The following is an 18,283-nucleotide window of genomic DNA, read 5'->3' as shown; positions in this document are numbered from 1 at the left end:
AACGATTAATTCAGCTTTTCATGATACACAGTTCAATTTTATGCGATATTCAAGATTCAGCTTTTATTGACGCATTACTAAGATTTAACACATTTTTAACAGCTTCCTTGTACTTATTGACCGAGTATTGATCTTCGCCATTGTTTATGAGATCTGAAACGGCAATTTTGTATTCCGTTACGTGCGGGATGGTCTCGTAGTCGTAATCGGTCGGTGGTTCCGGCCACTTGTACAGCGTTACTAGATTCGTGCGACTCTGGCTGGTGTCCCAGTCGAAATACTCCATGTCCACTAGCGATTTTTCGGCTTCCCACGGTTCCACCCTCTGCAAGCAAGCATTTCGTGTTACTCGCTAGACTCATAAATCACACGCGGTAAAGGTAATTTTTTATTTATTTATACAGTTGCGAGCTGTCACTTACCCAAGACTCGTGATACACCGCCGTGAGTAGATATCGCACATATTCCAAGTTTTGCTTTTTGGTTGGACATCTGTCAGCTGTGATTGTTATTACATCCGTTTCCGGATTATATCTGTTTCCCAGTAATCGCAGTAGCTTATCTTTGGCATGGGTGTCCAAGTGAAGGGAGGACAGCCTTACTCGCAGACTCACGATCCTGGCGAGCGGATCCCGTATGGTGGGCGAGGAGTAGCAATAGTCGGACGTGATGATCTCGACGGGAAAGTGTTTCGCGCATTTCTCCTCGGTTTCCAAACCGGCCGGCCACTCGGTGCAAAACTGCTTCAACGCCTCGCAGTGCCGCCGTATCGCCGGCGGCGTGAGATGCAGGAAATTCGGTATCTTCATGAGCTCGGCGTTGGCATGCTTGGTGAACGGCGCGCCCTTTTCCTGGTACCCTTGGCGCAACGGCAGGGGCACCGAGGCGGGATGAAAGGTTCGCGCGCCCGGCCAGACCGACGGCCAGTCCTGGTCGATGGGCATCCCCTTCGTCCTGGGCGGCGGGACGGCGATCCGTTGCGTCTTTCGTCTCTCCTGCTTGACGTTCTTGCGCTGCGGATAAATTTCCAGTACTCGAAATTCTAAAAAAAAAATAAAAACGATTATCTTTCGAACGTTTCTAGCGCAAACAAACTGGGAATACGTAGACGATACCAACGTTGAGGTTCACCCGGGTTCGAAGCGCTTGAATACGCCGCGACGAGCCTCAGCATTTTCGGCAAACTTTGCGCGAGGCTTGCCTCAAATCCACGTTTCAACAACAACATTATTTACGTGAGATTGTATTATTTTATGGTAAAAACATAATCACGCGTTAACTCTGCCAAAGAATTCAATTTAACCTAACCTAACTCTAATCTGACATAACCTAAACATTTTGGTAGCTGAAGGAGTGTGTTTACCACGAGGAATTCTGTCGATTATACAGTAGTGCTTCATTATCGACGGTAATTTCTACTCAAGTTTGGGAGATTCGCCACTATAAATTTTGCGGCGCGCCGTCACTGCTGTCGCATTCCTCGAATCTCTCTCTCGTCGTATTGAGTGGTGTCGCGAGCATGATCGAGCAGTACTGGCGGAATACTATTTGAGGTTCGCGGCTGTTCGTGACATCGGGGAAGTGAATTTTTTGGCACGTTGTGTGAGGCCGAATGACAGAATGACGAGGAACGTTGATTCGCTCGCAGTCTAACGATGCCCGTCGCGGAGAGGACGTCGCTGTAAAAAGGGACCGCAGTCATGTGCGACAATATACAGGGCAATCCGTTCGCCGGATTGTTCTCCACGGATAACGATGCTGTCTCATTCTCCTCGCAGCATCATGCGATTGACAACGAGGCCAACGACGCGAGTTACGCGGAACGATCGTCGGACGCGATTAAGGACGAGGAGCCTCGCGATCCCGCGAACGCAACGGAGTCCGCGAGTTTCGACGACGACAAGGTCGATCGACTGATGGCACATGTGTTCGGTTTAACGTTGCATCGCGACGGTGACAGCCGCGCGCAAGAATCTCTCGTGTTTATTGATACCGACTCGATGGAACACGCCGTCTTCGAGCGTCTGATGCTGCCAAATCCTAAACCTAACAAGGCGCAAGACGTCGATAGCCATGTCGTTCAGACGCAGGTTATAACCTACCTGTACGAGTGCTACTGTCGTTTAAAGCGTTACCGTGTAAACGGTGATCTCGAAGACACCGTGAGAAACGCTTGTCAAATTGTACTTCGAAATGCCAACACAGCTTTACAGGAGCCAGATTTGTTTCAGTATCAGGAGGTAGAATACCTTCTTAACAGTCTTAAAATCTTCTTTTTATATAACAGTTTACGAGCGCTAATTTATGTTGTACATACCAGCAAAATGTAACATCGACTGCTGTAGCTGTCATTAATTGTCATGCGTTTTAATTGTTTTAGGTTCACAATCAATTCGTTGCTTTATTTATGGATGACGTTACGTCAAAGTCAGAATTATCGTCGTTTGTTAGTGGCATAGTGGAAGAATTAATAGCAGTGAATGGAGAGAGCGATGTAGAGGATGTAATTGCCAGGTCATTCTCACCTGTCCTCGATATCGTTCATAAGGAAGCGGTTCAGAGCAACCTTTTTACGTTCCGCCAACAGTGGTTCGCCCTATTGAATACATTTTCCACTATTGAGCCACTGGCTAAATTAATAATTCGTCATAGTACGCCGAAGAATAATCAGGGGTGCACATATTCTGACACATTATTGGGCGCATTCTTCAGTATAAGCTGTCTACCAAAAACAGCTAAGGATCCGTATGATTTTTTTGATAAACCTCTCTTACAGGTATGGAAAAGTCAATTTTTCTTATTAGTCAAGTAGATTTTTTTTTTAAGCTATTCAATTTGCTTTACTTATATATTTGAATTATCATAGCCAAATACAGTCATGGAGAGTACCATATGGATAGCCATGGACAGCCTGAGCGAAGCTCTATACAAAATTTTCCATTCCCTGTTGAAATGTTCGACGGAGCTTCGTCACTTGACTTTGCAATGGTTGGGTAATTGCCTACATGCGAATGCAAATAGAGGAAAACTGTGGAACTCTCAAATGGATATGGGACTGCTGGGAGTGTTGTGCGTGTCGGATGGTTTTATGCTGAATGTGGGCAATGTATTGCTGCGCCTTTGTCAACCATTTTGTGCTAAATTGAACGACGCCAAAGTACCAAAGATAGATCCTACCTATTGTATCGCAAAGGTTGGTTTTTCAAAAATTTAAGAAACATGATACACAGTATTTGGCTACAATTAGTAAGCTGCTAGTTTAAATAAAACTATTTTTAAATAAGACTAATATATATTAAATATGTATATCAGTTTTATTTATCATTCAGTAGCCAAATAAGTTTTGCTAAGCATTTATTTTAGCAATCCGCTTTGTATTGCTTTTATGCAACCTTTCATTTTTTTTATCACTAGTACATAACAGGCGTGCGCTTCGCGCGCGCTGCGTATTGAATCCCGTACATCTTCCAATAAAATTTATACCAATTTACAGTTTATTTTTTTTAAATTAAACAAATGTTTATTTTTAAATAAAAAATTTTTTTTGAAAATTTTTTATATCATGCGATTTTTAAAATAAAAAATTTTTTTTTTACTATCGTCATCCACCACCACTACTCAGCACCACCACCCACCACCATTACCCACCATCACCCACTACCACCTCCCACCACCACCACCCACCACCACCCACTACCACCACCCATCTCCATCACCCACTACCACCATCCACCACACCTACTATTTTAAGATAGGAATCTTATAAATTGAGCCACCCCTCTGCATTTGTTTGTATTTGCATGTTTAGGCAGAGGATGAAACCGAGAGTCTGCAACGTGGTATACATATGAAAGGATTGAATTCAGAGACATGTTTAGTACCAACTCCAGAGGACGGATGCCGACCAATATCAAATTCGTTCGGATTCATAACAGAATGCTTTTTCCTGACACATCGTGCATTAGATCTTGGTTACAGAGTTATCCTGGACAAATTTTTGAAGTAAATAACTGATCTTATAATTTTTTTTTTTTTTTGAACGACCGTTCTCATTGTGCTTAAAATTGTCACTTTTAATTCTACAGAACAAATCAAGATTTGGCTAGGATACAAAGAGCTTACAACGATGCTCGAACCGGGGGCAGTTCGGAGGTGCTGGAGCTCATAACACAACGAATGGAGAGCGAAATGATAAAGTATATAAATTAATGCATTCATATTTTTAATTCTTTTTATGTTTATCATAACTAAACTTATATAACTTATGTAACTTTTTATCTTTATTACAACTATATATTCATTATGATATTTTTTCAAATTGCATTTTAAAGTTCTTTTAAATCTATATTTGTATCTATATATGAGAATTTACTTTTTTTTTAGGTACCTATCTCTCAAAGCGAGTCTATTAGTGCCGGAAATGTTGGGTCACTTGGCGAAATTTCACGCAATGACGGCGTTTTGGTTAGTTCAAGTCAATTTACACATTGTCGAGAGCACACAACATATTGTACCGGAGCAATATATACCTGTTACATTCCCGTTACCAGAAACTGTTCCAACTACGTTAAGGTACGCGCCACATATATGAACCAAATTGCAATGATCACGAATGAATTAATATGGAAATTGATGTGCCTACCATCCACAGATGCATTCCTGAGTTCGTAGTAGAGAACACCATTGGATTTTTGTGTTTTTTACGTCGCTTAAGTCCAAACACGTTCGAGGAACAGGGCCCGAGTTTTTTAAATCCGATCTTGACGGAGGTAAGTCAAGGTAGAACGAAACCCATTCTTATCGCGATCATTAAAGTTAAATATTGTTTCCTTTAGATTATAGTTTTGATGGAGTCTCCGCATCGTCTTTACAATCCGCATCTGCGCGCGCGTTTAGCCGAGAGTCTGGAGGCACTTTTGCCGACGGTGGACGAGAACGCTGCGCCAGCGACACCAAACTTAGGAACATTCCATAGGGAACAGCTATTTCTCACTCATCCGCACAGGGAGCAGGTGAGAAAAAAAAATTCTGCTTAAAGTTTATTATCGAGAGACGCATGAATAGTTGATTATCCTTCACATGCTGTTTGTTTTACAAACAGATAATTGTCAACTTGCTGCACGTATTTGTAAGTATTGAGATGACTGGGCAAAGTGTACAGTTTGAACAAAAGTTCAACTATCGTCGTCCAATGTACATTGTTATGGATTATTTATGGAAACTCGCCGAGCATCGTAATATTTTTGTGTAAGCAGAATTATGATATTTAATCATTGTTTTTGTTTGTGTCTAAAATTCGGCAGTTGCCAAGTAAAGTGTCATTATAATTATCTCATATAATTATGATGTGTCAGTACTCTAGCTGAAGAAGCGGAGGGTAATATGGAAGCGGTTCAGCCACCTCTGTTTCTACGTTTTATTAATCTGTTGATGAACGATGCTGTGTTTCTCTTGGACGAAGCCTTATCAAATATGGCACAGTTGAAACAAATGCTTCAAGCCAGGTATTTGTAAAAACACATTGAATTATTATTTTCTATTGTGTGTGTCATATTTTTCAAATTAAATACTTTATAATAAATTTGCACTAAGTATATCGTTTTGTTTTTTTATTACAAGGGAAAGCGGAGAATGGAATAAACTGCCACCAAATGAACGCGAGCAACAGGCAGCGTATCTTCAGCATATTGGTATGATTGCTCGCTTCGATAACATTCTGGGTAGAAAAACTATACAGACGATAAAAATGTTAACTACCGAAATCAAGTCAATCTTTTGCCATCCAACGATGGTGGACCGTATTGCTTCCATGCTCAATTATTTATTACTGCAGTTGGTAGGACCGAATAAAAAAAATCTGAAGGTAATTTTAAGAATCTGTAAATGTTACGATGAAAAAATTATGTTGCTATAATTTCGTATATCTAATGAAATTCAGGTGAACGATCAAAAGGAATATGCATTCAACCCTGCAAATTTGGTATTAAATATATGTGAGATCTACATTAATTTAAGTAAAAATGAAAGCTTTACACTTGCCGTGTCTCAAGACGGACGTTCTTACAGTCCAGAACTATTTAAACTTGCGGACAACGTGCTCGGTAAGTTTTTTGTATGTTTTTTTTTCTAAAAAATAACTTATGCCGGAAAAATCTAAAAAACCGTGTACATCACAGTTCGTATTGGTGGCGTGGGAATCTTGGGAGATCTGGATCAATTTGCAAAAAATGTGGAAGAGGCCGCGAATCAAAAGCGAGAGGAAGATGAGATTTTGACAGGCGTTCCCGACGAATTTCTAGACCCGATTATGTCAACTGTCATGACGGATCCTGTTATTTTGCCGTCGTCGAAAACAACTATAGATCGTCAAACTATAGCAAGGTATATTGGAACATGAATTATATGTATATATATATATTTTTTTCAACTTTTACATACGTTGCAATATACAATTTTTCATTTATTTTATCAAATGTATTTCAGGCATTTGCTAAGTGATCAAACTGATCCTTTTAATCGATCTCCACTTACAATGGATATGGTAAAATCGAATGTCGAACTTCGAGAAAAGATACAAGAGTGGATTTCACAGAAAAAACTGGAGAAATTGTTAACGACTGATACATAATTTATCGTCAATTGTATCACAATTGGAATAGTGTTGAAATTTATATACGCAATTTGTAAGACAAATTGTAAAATGTAAGTCATCAAAAGTGCACATAGATGATAACCTTACGGTTGCTGAAAAGAGTTCGGATTTATGATAATCAGTATTTCTGTGAAATGAAAAATACGTAAATATTTCATCGTTTTTAGTGTTTTATTATATTGTTTCATCGAGATTTTACCATTCGTTGATGTTCGATTTACCCAATAAAAATAGACAAATAAATAAAAAGCAATTTTGTATACAGACTTTGTAATGTAATTATGTACAGGGTTATAAACAAGTATATAGAATTACATCTATAATAATTATTGATTGATAAAATGTTATATACATAGATGGCACATGATTTTAGAAAATCACTGTATCAAAAAGATAATTGTATATGTAATGTGTAGAATAAAGTGTGTTATTTATGAAATGAATGTTGTCTATAATTTCCAAAATTGCTTTAATTACTATAATTTAATTCTCGATCCATTAAACATAACCATCTTTTTTCTGAAACAATTTATTTCTTATTTTCTTGAACAATTTATTTTTACTAAGATATCAAAAAGAACCTCGTATCATTTTCATAGAAATATTGCGTGTTTATAAACAATTTGCAAGATCATCAAAGTTTGTAACAAACCATTGAGCGCGTGATCTTACATTTTCCCTAATTACATTTCCACCAAATCCTGTAACAAAAATAATAATGATAATCAAACAGTGATCTGCAGTACAATTATTATTATTATTTTAGCATGAATAAAATATTACAATGATATACACATAGAGACAATTTTTCACGTGAATGTTATACATACCTATAAACGCGTCTGCTGGCGGTGATGCTTCTAAATCTGTTGAGCCGTCACCGACATGTACGACAACTTTGAATCCTTTTTCATCTTTCAGACGTCGTATCACTTCTCCTTTGCCACCGCTTCTAGAAGTCGGCTGAGTCTCGTCGAACCCAGCGTATTCACCTGTGACATTTGTGCATGTGTTTTATATGTCTCGAAAAGAGCTTATGAATATGTGGACTAATGCATATATAATTTACCTGTAAAATAAAATTTTAATCTATTTGCATAAATATTTTCGAATGGAATGTTGAGTTGCTTAGCAATTGGTGTGATGAGACAACGGAAGCCACCAGAGACAAGGAACACTTGCTTGCCACGAGCTTGTAAGGTAGACACCAACTCTCTGAAATATATTGATTGATGATTCTTAAAAATATGACGCATAAATCTGCATATGTTTATTTCTTGAAAAATGAAATATATCTTACTTGATGCCAGTGGTAAGTTTTATTTCATGTGTATTCAAGAACTCTTTCACTTGTGTCAAACTTGGATTTATGATCCCCAGTCTTATAGATAAGGATTGCTGAAATGTCATATCACCTTGCATAGCCTTTTTCGTTCTGAAAATAATATATTTCGATATTTTTGCATCGAGATGGTGGAATCGTGTTGCGAGCAAAGGTCAAATTATAAACCAAATGAGGAAAAACGTACAATTCGGTGATTTGTTTTCCTTTCCCGCAGAAGTTGGCAAGTTCGTCGATAGCTTCCTCCGTTATGACAGTGGAATCGACATCGAAGGACACAGCATCTGCGGTTTTCCATATGTCTCTTATGTTATTCGAACTCGTCATCTAGAAAGTAATGAAATTAATAAAAAGAAGAAGATGGAAAACTATAGATGCGAAAGATGCAAAAACAAATTTTGTTATTCAGCTTTCATTACTTTTCGAATAATCGACTTGTAACTTGGGAGAAGGAAACGGGAAGCCAAGTTTATACTTTTCATAGTGTGGATGATACAAAACTTCCGCTAAAACGTGTGTTTCGCCCCGCATGATTATATATTCGGATTAATTCGTAAATAATATATATGTATACATTGCATGCACGTAGCTCAAGTCTCACGTGATGTCTATGACGTCATATATATATGTCATATCCACAACACGATCGCGATCTCTTTACCGACGGATGACAATTGCGACACGTACGTTTCCCGAAGAAGTCGACGAACGCCCAGCTGTGACCCAACAAAATAGCAATGACCGATTATCGTTTTTACGTCATCCAGAGAAATGTGAAAGATCACGCGTGATTACGCAGGTATAATAAGCGTGCACGAAACATGGAACATGACGTTTTACCACCTGAGTGTGGACTTCCGTCCAGAGAATGCAATAAGACATGTAATTAAGAATTTAAAACGACAAATGTATAGGTATGTAATTGAAAAAAAAAAAAAAGAAAACAATTCTTACAGCGTGCTTATGGAAATTCTTAAAAAAAGGCGATTTTTGGTAGAAATGTGTGATTTCGACAGATGACTTGCGTTCATTTAAATTCATCGTCGATTAGTATTGCGGTATTTAGCTTGTAAGGTAAATTAACCGATAAAAAGATCGGCCAGATTTCTAATCGCTGAGTAGTTTTTTCATCGTGCTCTGGCAGGCATGCGATCGCGAAGAGTGAAAATTACCTTGTCGACGTCGTGAGAGGGATCGGCAAGCACAACGGACGGCAACGGCGAAGCAGCACGACGAAGCAACCAGAGTAACCAATTAACTGTACGTGTGCCACTGTACTGTCGTGGCAGAAGGAAGTGGAAGCTCCGTACGTGCGGATTTATCGCGCGATAGACCACCGCGGTTTCGTAAGCTATCTCGTAATCACGCGTAATTGCTCGGCTGGGGGGCCGATTCGAGCGCGCTCGAGCACGTAATTGAAACGTTGTTTTTTTCGCGCGATCGATTCTCTCTCAATAAGGTTATTGATGCGCCTGTTTTTCGGCGATAAGATTACGACGATCGCTCGGGTTAATCATTGACGTCTTTACCTGATAGCGACGCGCAACTGAGTCTCATTGAATTATTTTATCAAGAGATTGATCGGATTTAAGTACTTTAAAAAATACGCTTTTTACGTAATTGCTGTAAAAAAATGACAACATACGTTACTGTAAACAGCTGTGAGTTCTCGTTGGGGAGAGAATTATATAAGAATGCAACAGATACATATAATAGTTATAAGAGTAGCAGCATATAGAAGTTAGATAATGGATATAAGATTTATTGGAATTATTTTTGACGGGATTTAATTACTCATCCAATCTGAATAGCATGAAAATATGGTCATAAAACGTAGGAATTTGTAGATTCGACATTTTAGACATTCATGTGTAGTTCCTATTAATCATTACGACACATATAATGTCATGGAAGTGTTGAAAAAATTTATATGAATTGAAAAAGCACGTGTTAACCCACGTGGTAACTTAGCAACCAGTGACTATCGTAATTTGATTATATATATTTTACTATATCCGAGTTGTCGATTGCCTCGATGTTTCATTGATAAAATTACTTCAGCTCGATAAGGTATCGACAGTCGCTAACATCAAAATCTGTCTTGATAATAGCACAATGTTGAGTTTTCTGCGTATAGGTTGCGCTGTTATTGAATTATATAATGGCAGCTGATGGCAGCGTACATACAAACATTCGAATTGCTTTGGGGAAGGAAGGTCCGCGGGTGTTTACATTTTTGGTTAATACATCAAGCTTTTTTCGAGAAGCAAAACAGGAATGCAGGCGTTATTCGATATGATTATCAATAATTATAATACTCTGTTCGCTTCTCCCAGGTAAAGAAACGAAATGCGTACGTTGTACATACATGAGTAATAAAATATATATCTGTCCGATTAATCACGCGTTATCTGATCGTTATTAAAGCTCACTTTTCAAGACGCGATGGTTCTCTTAAAATTATATATATATTAATTAGTAATAATGCGATAAGACAAAGAGGTCACAAATCTTAAAAGAAAAATTCAAAATGTGTCTAACTTTCGTCATTAAAGTCAAACAAACGAGACAGTTTTATAAAATGATCGTAGAACGATATACTTCCTCTACTTCGTCTCCAAACATTTTGATAGTGTATGTAAACATTCTGCTTTTAATGTAAACTATTTATAAATGAAGAGCGCGCACGCTTTCGTGCTTTTTGTCAAAGTCTATGTAGATTCTGTGCGAAACGGAAGTTTACGGAAATCGAGAAGTAAAAAAGGATTAAAATTAATTGAGATTAACCTGCAGATTGGAAACCAAACCACGGCACTTTCTGCTTATCAATGTGTGTGCCGGAGATAAGCGGACGCGGTCCTTCCGTCCGAGGAGTGTGTCTACTCGATCCAAGCGCGAGGAAATCTGACCGTGGATGCGTACGAGCTAGCGCGGAGCGTCGCGACGAAGCGTCGCGGCGCGCATCCTCCGACGCAGATGTGCCGGGCGCCAAGCGCCGGGCGCGAAGCGGAGCCACCGCGAGTGATCATCGCGCGGGTTGCGGCTAAATAGCTTACGCTCTTCGACCGCCCTTGTCGCGATGTGCGACCGTTCCGCAAGCTTCAATTTGGCGGTTCTCCTTGCTGCATGCGGTCTGCTGACGGCCCGCGGCGGTGCCGACGGCGTCGGCGATGCCGCCAATGTATCGCTGAGCGACGATCCGCGTTGCTCGCCGTCGCTCAGCGTGATCCTCAGTTCGGAGAACGACACTGACGACGCGTCGACGCGACCCTCGGGGAACAACGGTAGCATTTTTTACGATGGCATCAATTATTCGCCCGATCTGCGCTGGACCGACGGCAATGTCATTTACGGCTGCATTTGCCGAGTGCGCACATGCATCAGGAAGTGCTGCGCCAACGACGAGGTTCTCCGCAAGAACTCGAACAAGAAAAGGATATGCCAGAAGATATCCCAGAACGATAGGAACACGTCGACAGAGGCCGAGATGCTGGATTTGCGTCTGCCGAAGGACCAAATGTCCGATGAGCTTAAACACATTGACACGCTGAAGGAGCACTTCCACTTGGTGCAGGACAATTCCTGTTCCGGTCGCCTCTACGCTCTCTATCCCGATGACTCTGGTGAAATTACGAATATTCTTCTCCAGACGAACGGTAGCTTGCTGGACATCGACAGAAAGGAACAATTTCCGATCTGGAATTATTGCATTGATTGGAAGGTGACTGTCCATCATATCGGCATCTTGGGCTGCTGGACGCCGGCGAGTGAGTCGAAAGAACCGGAGTACATACATCATCATGTGGGCATCATAGTGTCCATTCCGTTTCTCGTCGCCACCTTCCTGGTGTACGCGATTACCCCCGAGTTGAGGAACCTCTACGGCAAGACGCTCATGTGCTATGTCATCTGCTTAATCATCGCCTATGTCTTCCTGATCTTGGTCAACTACATTTACATGTCTCCGATACGCATATTATGCTTCAGCACAGGTAAGATATCTCTTTATTCATTATATATCCATTAATTATTGACACTTTCACAATCTGATATTCGTCGCAGATATTCGTTTGTGTAATCAAAATCTTATTACAATTAGAGTTAAAGAATAATATTTTTTGTGCGGCATTGTTATTTTAATCGTACGTAACGTAAGAAAGATTGATGTGATGACATCACGTGCGCGAAAAAAATAATTAAAATAAGTCTCGTATCATTAAGCCACATAATAATATGCTTTAATTTTCAAATCAAATCTACATTTTATTATGCCTTATTTTTTCTTCAAAATGATAATCTTGGGAATACTATCTCGAGAGAATACTTTCGCAAATGCGAATAATAGTAGATAACACTATATGCATTACTTAAATAATTAAATAATTACCATAATGTAATGATCATTAACTGCACACTCCGCATGCAGCACTCTAACATTTCCAGCAACTAAAGAGCAAAGCTATAGCTCCTTTTAAAAATTGCTGAATCATTTTGAGCAAAAATAATATATTTATTCAATATTAATATTCTGTATACTCGATCGAAAATCTTTTTATAAACGAGACATTTTTAAATTCTTTTATATTCGTATTTTAATTTTTCATATTTAGAATTTAATTTACACTGCTCTTAAAAATAGTTTATCATGAATAAAATTATCGGTTGATGACTTGAAGAAGATTAATCACGAATTTATATTTATAACCGCGAAGTTATACGCTTAGTCACCAATTGAATTGATTAACTCCTATAAATGTATCAATTGATTAAAACCGCAAAGAAAAAAAATTATAAATAAGAAATAAATATTAGATAAATAAAAACAAGTATATAGTTACTCTTGATAAATAACGATTATAGATCTTCTAGACAAAAAAAATTCTGATTTTTTTCTCTCTAACAAATTTTTAATCTGTAACACGAAAAGAGGAACTTTATTAAATTTTTTTTGATAGATTTGTAAAAAAACGACGATTACACAGATTTATAATTTGAATCTATAGTTACGTATAATCTAGATTATATTTATTTTATTTTATAATTACATTGTAAGCACAAATGTACGTATGTTATCACGTATAAAATAAGTGTTATCACTATTCCAACTATTAATATGGGGCACAAATCGTCATGAATCAGTCATGGGCGTTTTTTTCTGCACGCGCGATTCCGATATCTCTGTGATTAGTAATGATGCCAGAACCACATACTACACTTCCTAATACAATTTATGTAATCCCTAGCAGTCGTTTCACATTATTTCGAGGAAAACGCGATCGAGAGAATGCGTCTTTCAATGAGGAAAATAGGAGTCGGATCTGGACTAACAATAAGAACTTGTCGGCGCCTCTCGAGCCATCACCACCTTCGATTTCCCATAAAACAAATGTTAATGATATCCCGCAATGAATGTGATGCGAGATACGAGCGATGAGTACAAACCGGTTTTTGCGTAGTATTTCGTTGTATACCACCGCATTGGTCAAGCATTGCTTATAGGGTGGGATAAAAGTATGCGTCAATAACGGTAAAACATAATAAAATTATATTATCTCTGAATTTTCAAAAAAACTTTTTTTTCTTTTATAGCTTAGAAAGATAAAGTGATAAGATTGAGAAATCAGCTGTGGGAACCAGCAAAGGTTTTTTTCCTAAGTATCGATTAATAGCTTTTTAGAAGATAAATCTTTCGGCCGTACATAAAATAACACCTGGTGCAACTTGAAATTTTTTGTTGCTCACTCGTTGTCTAATCCGTAGGTCTATTCTGAGGTCTTCTCTCGAAAATGTAATGGCTCTTCGGTGGAGCATTAAAAATCTAAACAGTCTAAATTTATGTTGCTGCCGGATTGGTCAAGCTTCTATCTGTAGACCGTACAAGTTTGTGAATAAAACATCTTTTTTCGAACCGCCCTGTATACACGGCTTCGCAGCAGGTAGGCTGCTTCTCTAACGTTGTCGACTCGTTGTCTGGTAGTCTCGTCTCGTTGCTCGCGCGAGTATACGCGTTTCTCGCGCGCGCTCTTCCTTAATCCGTTGCCGGGAAAAGTCGCAGCGAAACCGAACACAGTGCTGGGCTTTATCGAATCCAGCGAGATAGCTGAAAGTCAACCGTAATCGTCAGTGATAACAGTGCTATATTTGAACCAGGATGGATTTTTCATGTTTTTCGACGATTTGTTCAAAAAGAAAGAAAGAAGAAATCGTGCGAAATAACTTTGCCTCCTCTCGCGTTTACTCCGTTCTCTCCGATAAACAATTCTATCGCATACGTCAGTAACTCGATTGACGTCTTGTTTCATATTCTGACGTATTTAAATACACGCCCTTTTCTCAAATAGCCACTTGACTCATTGATTATTAAATTATCAGAATAAAGTATTTGCGCAGTATATATTATATATATATATGTATGTGTGTATGTATAATAGTATATTTTTTGCAACAGGTATCTAGCAGGTAAAAATATATATTTTTTACACATAAATTAGTTTGCTTATTCAAACTGGATAATCGAATATCCATATTGTACATATTAGCTCCATTGTTATCAAGAATTTAACTGTACAAATATTTCACTGTATGTAATTGCTTTGATATTGTCATTTACATATTTATGTGTTTAGATAGTGTACTGGGAACTATAATCACAATTTGCATTAAAATGTAAATTTGCTTACATCTATATTTTAGTTAATCATGAATTAACATTTCATTAATTTTTTTACTTAAAATCAAGAAGCGATTATGATTAAATGAATAAAATCTTATTATCTTGATATAGAGACTATATAGAGGATGTGATTGACATCAAGCTATGAACTATATTAGCAATTATACGAGTAATATTTAAAACAGTACGTTATACACACACACATACACACACACACACAAATAATATTTGTAACGTATTTACTTACGTAATCATTTATCATTTACATATCTGTAATTCGTATCTGTGAATAGTATGCTTTTTATAAATAACTATATCTCATATGACCAAGGATGCTGTCCACACAATATCTTTCGCATTAAATACTGATAAAAGTTCGCACTCTTCTTTATCACTTTTACTCGATTGGTTCAGGCACTTAAACATAACAAGATGTAGTAAGACTAACAACAGAATAAAAGATGTATGTTTTATTATTATTTAAGGGGCGTAAAGAGAGAGAGAGAGTGGCTCGCTATATTTTTTTCAAAGTCGCATGTTTTTTTTTTAGTCTCTCTCTTTCTTTTTCTCTTCCGCCACTTCTCATGGCACTTTCGTGAGTAAGCTTCCGCAAAGCGATAACGCTGAGAGGCAGCGACGATAATTATCCCAAGTTGCTGCATTTAGCAACCTCATTAAATTAGTACATAATGAAACGGCGTCTGAGAACAATCCTATTCATTGCGATCGTGTTCGCGGCTGCCGCTCTCGAAAACGGCCAGGCGGAAGAAGAGCCAGAGGAATCATGGAAGGAAAATTTTATCACCCCCCATGTTTATCTAGAGGTAGAGATAATTCCAAGTTCGATTGTGTATTATATGTTGTACTTGGAATTTGTCGATGGGATCAATTCTCGTGTTGCTTTGCTAATGCGTATTATAATATTGTGCTTACCTTAATGATATTTAATGCCTATAGCGATTTCGTGATGACAGATAGTAAATTCTCGGGTATAGTAACAACATCAGAGACGATTACTAACTGTTTGTGTATTGTAATTAATCAAGACTTTTAGAAGAACTTGCATATTGAAAATTAAGCTTGATGAATCCTAGATCACCATATCATCTGGGTACAACGAACCAGTGCGATTTAGTCGTTTCTGAAATTACATTTCTTTAAACCTTTACTTGAATATATTACTAAAATATTTTTGATTTGATTCTTGTTTATCTTTCTCTGTCAGATTCTGAGATATTAATTTTACAGTGTTGCTAAAAAATATGCTTTCAGTTAAAAAATATAAAGACAGAATGGTTTTATCGGTGTGGCGGGGAAGATAACTAAAAATAACGATGATCTAGGATTAAATATAAATGTAATTACAATCTCGATATCATAAAATTATGTAGAATTATAGATTTATAGACCAAAACTTACGTAAATATTAATCTGCTAATGAATTGCAGTAATTTGTTCATCTTGATCAACTTAATTCACATAACGACTATGGACTCAATCTTCTTTATTAACTGTAATTGAATGTAATACGCAGAAAGGAACCAACGTCAAAATGAGTAATATTGTGGATATAGTTATCAGAAGACTTTCAGTAGTGTGAATCTAAAAATAAAATAATTTTCTGACAAAAGGATAACAAAAAAAGAGTGTCACTAATTGACCGTATAATCTGCATAACTCACTATGTATATAATATGTTCAATAACAAAGATTTAAAAACCTCTGGCATTTGGTTCCTCTCCGCTCATGTCCATAACCGTGGGTTAACATTATTTGTCTCCGTTTCCTCTGGCTCCTCTACTCCTAGACAACGACTGACATCAATGGTGACGGCTCCGGGAAGCCCCGCGTGTCGCTATGCTGTCGCGTCGGCACTTTCCTCAGCGGAGACGACTGCGTGGAGGCCACCATGAACGGGACGGAAGCGATCCAGCTGCCGATGATCTACGAAATGGACCTTGTACCGGCAAACATCACTGCAAGCGACGAATATTTTGATCTTCTAATATGGAATCCGTGTGCTGGCATGTGGCGATACGCTTTGAATCCGCTCATGTACAAGGAGGATGAATGGTACCTGCTGTCCAACGGCTCCATATTCCGACCTCTATCTGAAGAGCCGGAGGATCGTCTCCTCGACTATGACCAGTACTGTCTAGCGCGGGTGACAAAGTTTCCGGGTTATCTGGTATTCTTCTGTGAGGAAGCGTACGCGATCGAGGACGACAACAACGGCGGGGTCGTATATTCCTTCGGGATGCTCGCATCCGTCCCGTTCCTGGTCGCCACATATGTTGTCTACTGGTTACTGCCCGACCTGAGAAATTTGCATGGCCTGACATTGCGCGGATACGTCGGCTGCCTAGCGGTGGCGTACAGCATGCTGGGGGTGTTGCAACTGACGCCGCAGGAACGAATCCCAAACGGCATCTGCATCACATCCGGTATATCTATAAAATGATGCGACTTCTATTTAACTCATATTACTACAAAGAAAATTAATGCTAATTTGAGATTATTGCGCGGCGGAATTAATCTCTGATCGCACCAATTATCGCCTATATCGATTTCGTAAATTGTGATAATTTCCTTACTTTTATCATATATGTATTATGCATAGAACATTTTCTGTGAGGACCGCGTCAGACCGGATGAAACGTGGCTTTAGAAATCTTGTGAATTAATGAGAGATCTGCTTAGCGCAAATGCGTGACAACTTTCTAAATGCTCCCATAATATTTCTGCTTTTCTTATAAATGTTGATATTAATATTTAAAAAATTTATTTATATCATTTTTACAGTTTATTGTAATATATATAAATTGTTTATTACTCAACAAATGAGAAAGTCAGTATTCTGCTGCAATGATGTACAAAAAATGAATGTATAACTCATTCATCAATTCAGATCGTATAACTACGTAACTAATTATTTTCTTTATTTTGCTTCTATGCATGCCTTGTATATTTGCCTTGTATTTAATTTAGCTGCCTGCTTCTTCCATTCAATTAATATAGAAGATAAATATTGCACTAATTTAATACAGGATTTTTCAAATACTCTGCAAAATTTGAATATAAAGTGACGGAATTTACGTTCAGCTCGATTGGTTTCCATCATCTAATTATTTGAAAAATTACTCTTAGATCTTTAAAGATCTGGCTTTAAATCAAATTATACATAGAAAGTGGAGTGTGTAAAATAAAGTTTTCTCAGACATCAGTCGTAATGACTCATCTCGGTCGCTGCGAGGCGAAACCGGAAGCTCGTGCGTCTTAGGTCTAAGACCCGAGAGAACTAAAAGCCCTTAAAAAACTTATAAAAATAAATGCAAATGAACATTCACATCGTGCCGCATATTCTCCAAAACCATACGTTCCGGAAAGCAAACTACAAGATTTACCTCGTGAGTTTTTCCATGTTTCGCCCAGCTCATGTTTCATCATCCTTAGCCGAAGCAGGACCTGCTTTAACGAGGTGCCTTCTTTTTTTATCCTGGCATATACTTGTACGTTTGCTGCGAAACAGGTTCGTCCTTCGGACAAAAACGTCGCTGTCGCGGACAAATCGTGGCAGACTAACACTATCGCCGCGTATATCCTCGTTTCCGTAGTT

At 38.3% G+C, this 18,283-nt stretch overlaps 4 protein-coding genes across 5 annotated transcripts; 2 read left to right on the top strand and 2 right to left on the bottom strand.

Moving 5' to 3' along the window:
- Nucleotides 1–41: 41 nt before the first annotated feature.
- On the bottom strand, nucleotides 42–1,333 carry LOC105455263 (28S ribosomal protein S35, mitochondrial). Its single transcript, XM_011698471.1, has 3 exons — nucleotides 1,120–1,333; nucleotides 423–1,042; nucleotides 42–325 (listed from the first exon to the last, which is right to left on the bottom strand). Exons 1-3 carry the CDS (start codon nucleotides 1,226–1,228, stop codon nucleotides 50–52), a joined length of 1,005 nt encoding a protein of 334 aa, XP_011696773.1. The 5' UTR covers nucleotides 1,229–1,333; the 3' UTR covers nucleotides 42–49.
- A 177-nt stretch (nucleotides 1,334–1,510) lies between these two features.
- Nucleotides 1,511–7,091, top strand: LOC105455264 (ubiquitin conjugation factor E4 A). The gene is made up of 14 exons (XM_011698472.1): nucleotides 1,511–2,240; nucleotides 2,381–2,776; nucleotides 2,867–3,193; nucleotides 3,809–4,002; nucleotides 4,086–4,196; nucleotides 4,384–4,572; nucleotides 4,652–4,769; nucleotides 4,836–5,012; nucleotides 5,102–5,247; nucleotides 5,355–5,504; nucleotides 5,620–5,863; nucleotides 5,939–6,101; nucleotides 6,177–6,381; nucleotides 6,484–7,091. Exons 1-14 carry the CDS (start codon nucleotides 1,701–1,703, stop codon nucleotides 6,626–6,628), a joined length of 3,105 nt encoding a protein of 1,034 aa, XP_011696774.1. The 5' UTR covers nucleotides 1,511–1,700; the 3' UTR covers nucleotides 6,629–7,091.
- Nucleotides 7,092–7,165: 74 nt separating this feature from the next.
- Nucleotides 7,166–9,250, bottom strand: LOC105455259 (phosphoserine phosphatase). 2 transcript variants are annotated; one of them, XM_011698467.1, is made up of 6 exons: nucleotides 9,167–9,250; nucleotides 8,182–8,321; nucleotides 7,953–8,087; nucleotides 7,722–7,867; nucleotides 7,483–7,644; nucleotides 7,166–7,353 (listed from the first exon to the last, which is right to left on the bottom strand). In XM_011698467.1, exons 2-6 carry the CDS (start codon nucleotides 8,319–8,321, stop codon nucleotides 7,265–7,267), a joined length of 672 nt encoding a protein of 223 aa, XP_011696769.1. In that variant the 5' UTR covers nucleotides 9,167–9,250; the 3' UTR covers nucleotides 7,166–7,264. The 2 variants fall into 2 exon arrangements, with proteins under 2 accessions (XP_011696769.1, XP_011696768.1); XM_011698466.1 differs by lacking the exon at nucleotides 9,167–9,250 and adding an exon at nucleotides 8,414–8,562.
- A 189-nt stretch (nucleotides 9,251–9,439) lies between these two features.
- LOC105455260 (G-protein coupled receptor Mth2-like) lies at nucleotides 9,440–16,568 on the top strand. Its single transcript, XM_011698468.1, has 3 exons — nucleotides 9,440–10,330; nucleotides 10,788–11,986; nucleotides 16,475–16,568. The coding sequence occupies exons 2-3, from the start codon at nucleotides 11,074–11,076 to the stop codon at nucleotides 16,483–16,485; spliced, it is 924 nt and encodes a 307-aa protein (XP_011696770.1). The 5' UTR covers nucleotides 9,440–10,330; nucleotides 10,788–11,073; the 3' UTR covers nucleotides 16,486–16,568.
- The last annotated feature ends 1,715 nt before the right edge of the window (nucleotides 16,569–18,283 follow it).

The sequence above is a fragment of the Wasmannia auropunctata genome, unplaced genomic scaffold (assembly GCF_000956235.1).
Source record: "Wasmannia auropunctata unplaced genomic scaffold, wasmannia.A_1.0 LD335903.1, whole genome shotgun sequence".
In the NCBI taxonomy this organism is placed as follows: domain Eukaryota; kingdom Metazoa; phylum Arthropoda; class Insecta; order Hymenoptera; family Formicidae; genus Wasmannia; species Wasmannia auropunctata.
The sequence above is the reverse complement of the archived record's forward strand: the minus strand, read 5'-3'. Positions and strand labels throughout refer to the sequence as shown.